At 45.7% G+C, this 1,241-nt stretch overlaps 1 protein-coding gene across 1 annotated transcript in view; it reads right to left on the reverse strand.

Annotated features, from left to right (window-relative positions):
- The window catches only part of LOC101864261 (solute carrier organic anion transporter family member 4A1), a gene marked incomplete in the record, with an annotated part of 19,034 nt that overhangs the window by 8,051 nt on the left and 9,742 nt on the right, over nt 1-1,241 (reverse strand). The window contains 1 exon segment of the mRNA XM_013088934.2: nt 1,085-1,184. Within this exon segment, the coding sequence (XP_012944388.1) occupies nt 1,085-1,184 (100 nt within the window).

Below are 1,241 nucleotides of genomic sequence, written 5' to 3' on the forward strand. Positions count from 1 at the left end.
AGAGAGAGAGAATGAGAGAGAGGGTGGGGGATGGGATGGGGAGGGGAGGGGGAGTGGTGTGTGCGTTCGTGCATGGCTGTGTGTTTTTACGTTTAAGTATCTAAGTTAAGATTTTGTTAGCGATGCAAACCTCATGAAGTGAAAATAAATCAATATGACTTTGAATGTGCATGTATGTTCGTGTATATGTATGTACTAGCGATCAAAAGAAAGGTAAAATTATATAGGGTTAAATCAGGAAAGATTCCTTATACTTATAACATGTAACTCAGTACAACCTGTTGCATGGACTGGTGTTGTGGCATGACAGGTGGAAGGTTGTGGGGGGGGGGGAGCATTGTGCCCGGACATACCTCATTGGTATGTGCGGTTGAGGCTCACTGAGCTTTAACTGCCCACATGCTAGAGGATTTCAGTGAACCACCTGAGTGGCTTTCGCAGTTACCCACGGTAGCGGTGCGCAATATGATGTATGTCATATGTAAAAGATGAAGATCCAATCTTTCTTCCCGGCAGCAGCTTCAAAGTTGGTGGCGGCAGGCCAATGGTAAGCAACCAGGGCGGATGGCCATAGACTGTCATACTGGCTTGGTTTCTGCGGCGTCAGGTGACCACCGAGTATGGTTTCTTGGCCCAGGTCCTCAAACCCTAGTTAACTGGGACAACAAGGCTCTGATGGTACCTCTTGGCAGTCTGCCTTTCAATATGGATGGCATTCTGACAACCTTTTGCACCTAGATACTAATCTGATCTCCTTGCCTTTATCGTGCCAACAGATACGTCGTACCTAGGTAAGAGAGTGAGTCTGGCGATTGCGCTGCTCTTTCTCAATTTAAACAAACCTTTGCGAAAGTCAAGCATCTGCTTCGGCCACAACAGAAGCTACAAGACATCTTGACATTTAATACCTCCCCCTCCCTCACAGCGTCGTTACTCTTTAGCACCCTTTCTCTTTCAAACTCACACACAAACACACATATGAACACACACATACACATTTAGTCAGACAAACATAGATATACACACAAACACACTCACGCATATACATCTTCTCATCATTAACCAACAAGCCAAGAGCACTTACCCTGTACTCCCGTCTCCTATATCAACAAACAAGTCTAAGGTCTGACCTCCAACCACGTAGCCTATAGCCACGCCAACAGCCGCTGAACACGATGTCATGCCTGAGAAAATTCAAAGAATAACAAACTCAAAGAGAGAGAGAGAGAGAGAGAGAGAGA

Source organism: Aplysia californica, unplaced genomic scaffold, assembly GCF_000002075.1.
Source record: "Aplysia californica isolate F4 #8 unplaced genomic scaffold, AplCal3.0 scaffold00838, whole genome shotgun sequence".
In the NCBI taxonomy this organism is placed as follows: domain Eukaryota; kingdom Metazoa; phylum Mollusca; class Gastropoda; order Aplysiida; family Aplysiidae; genus Aplysia; species Aplysia californica.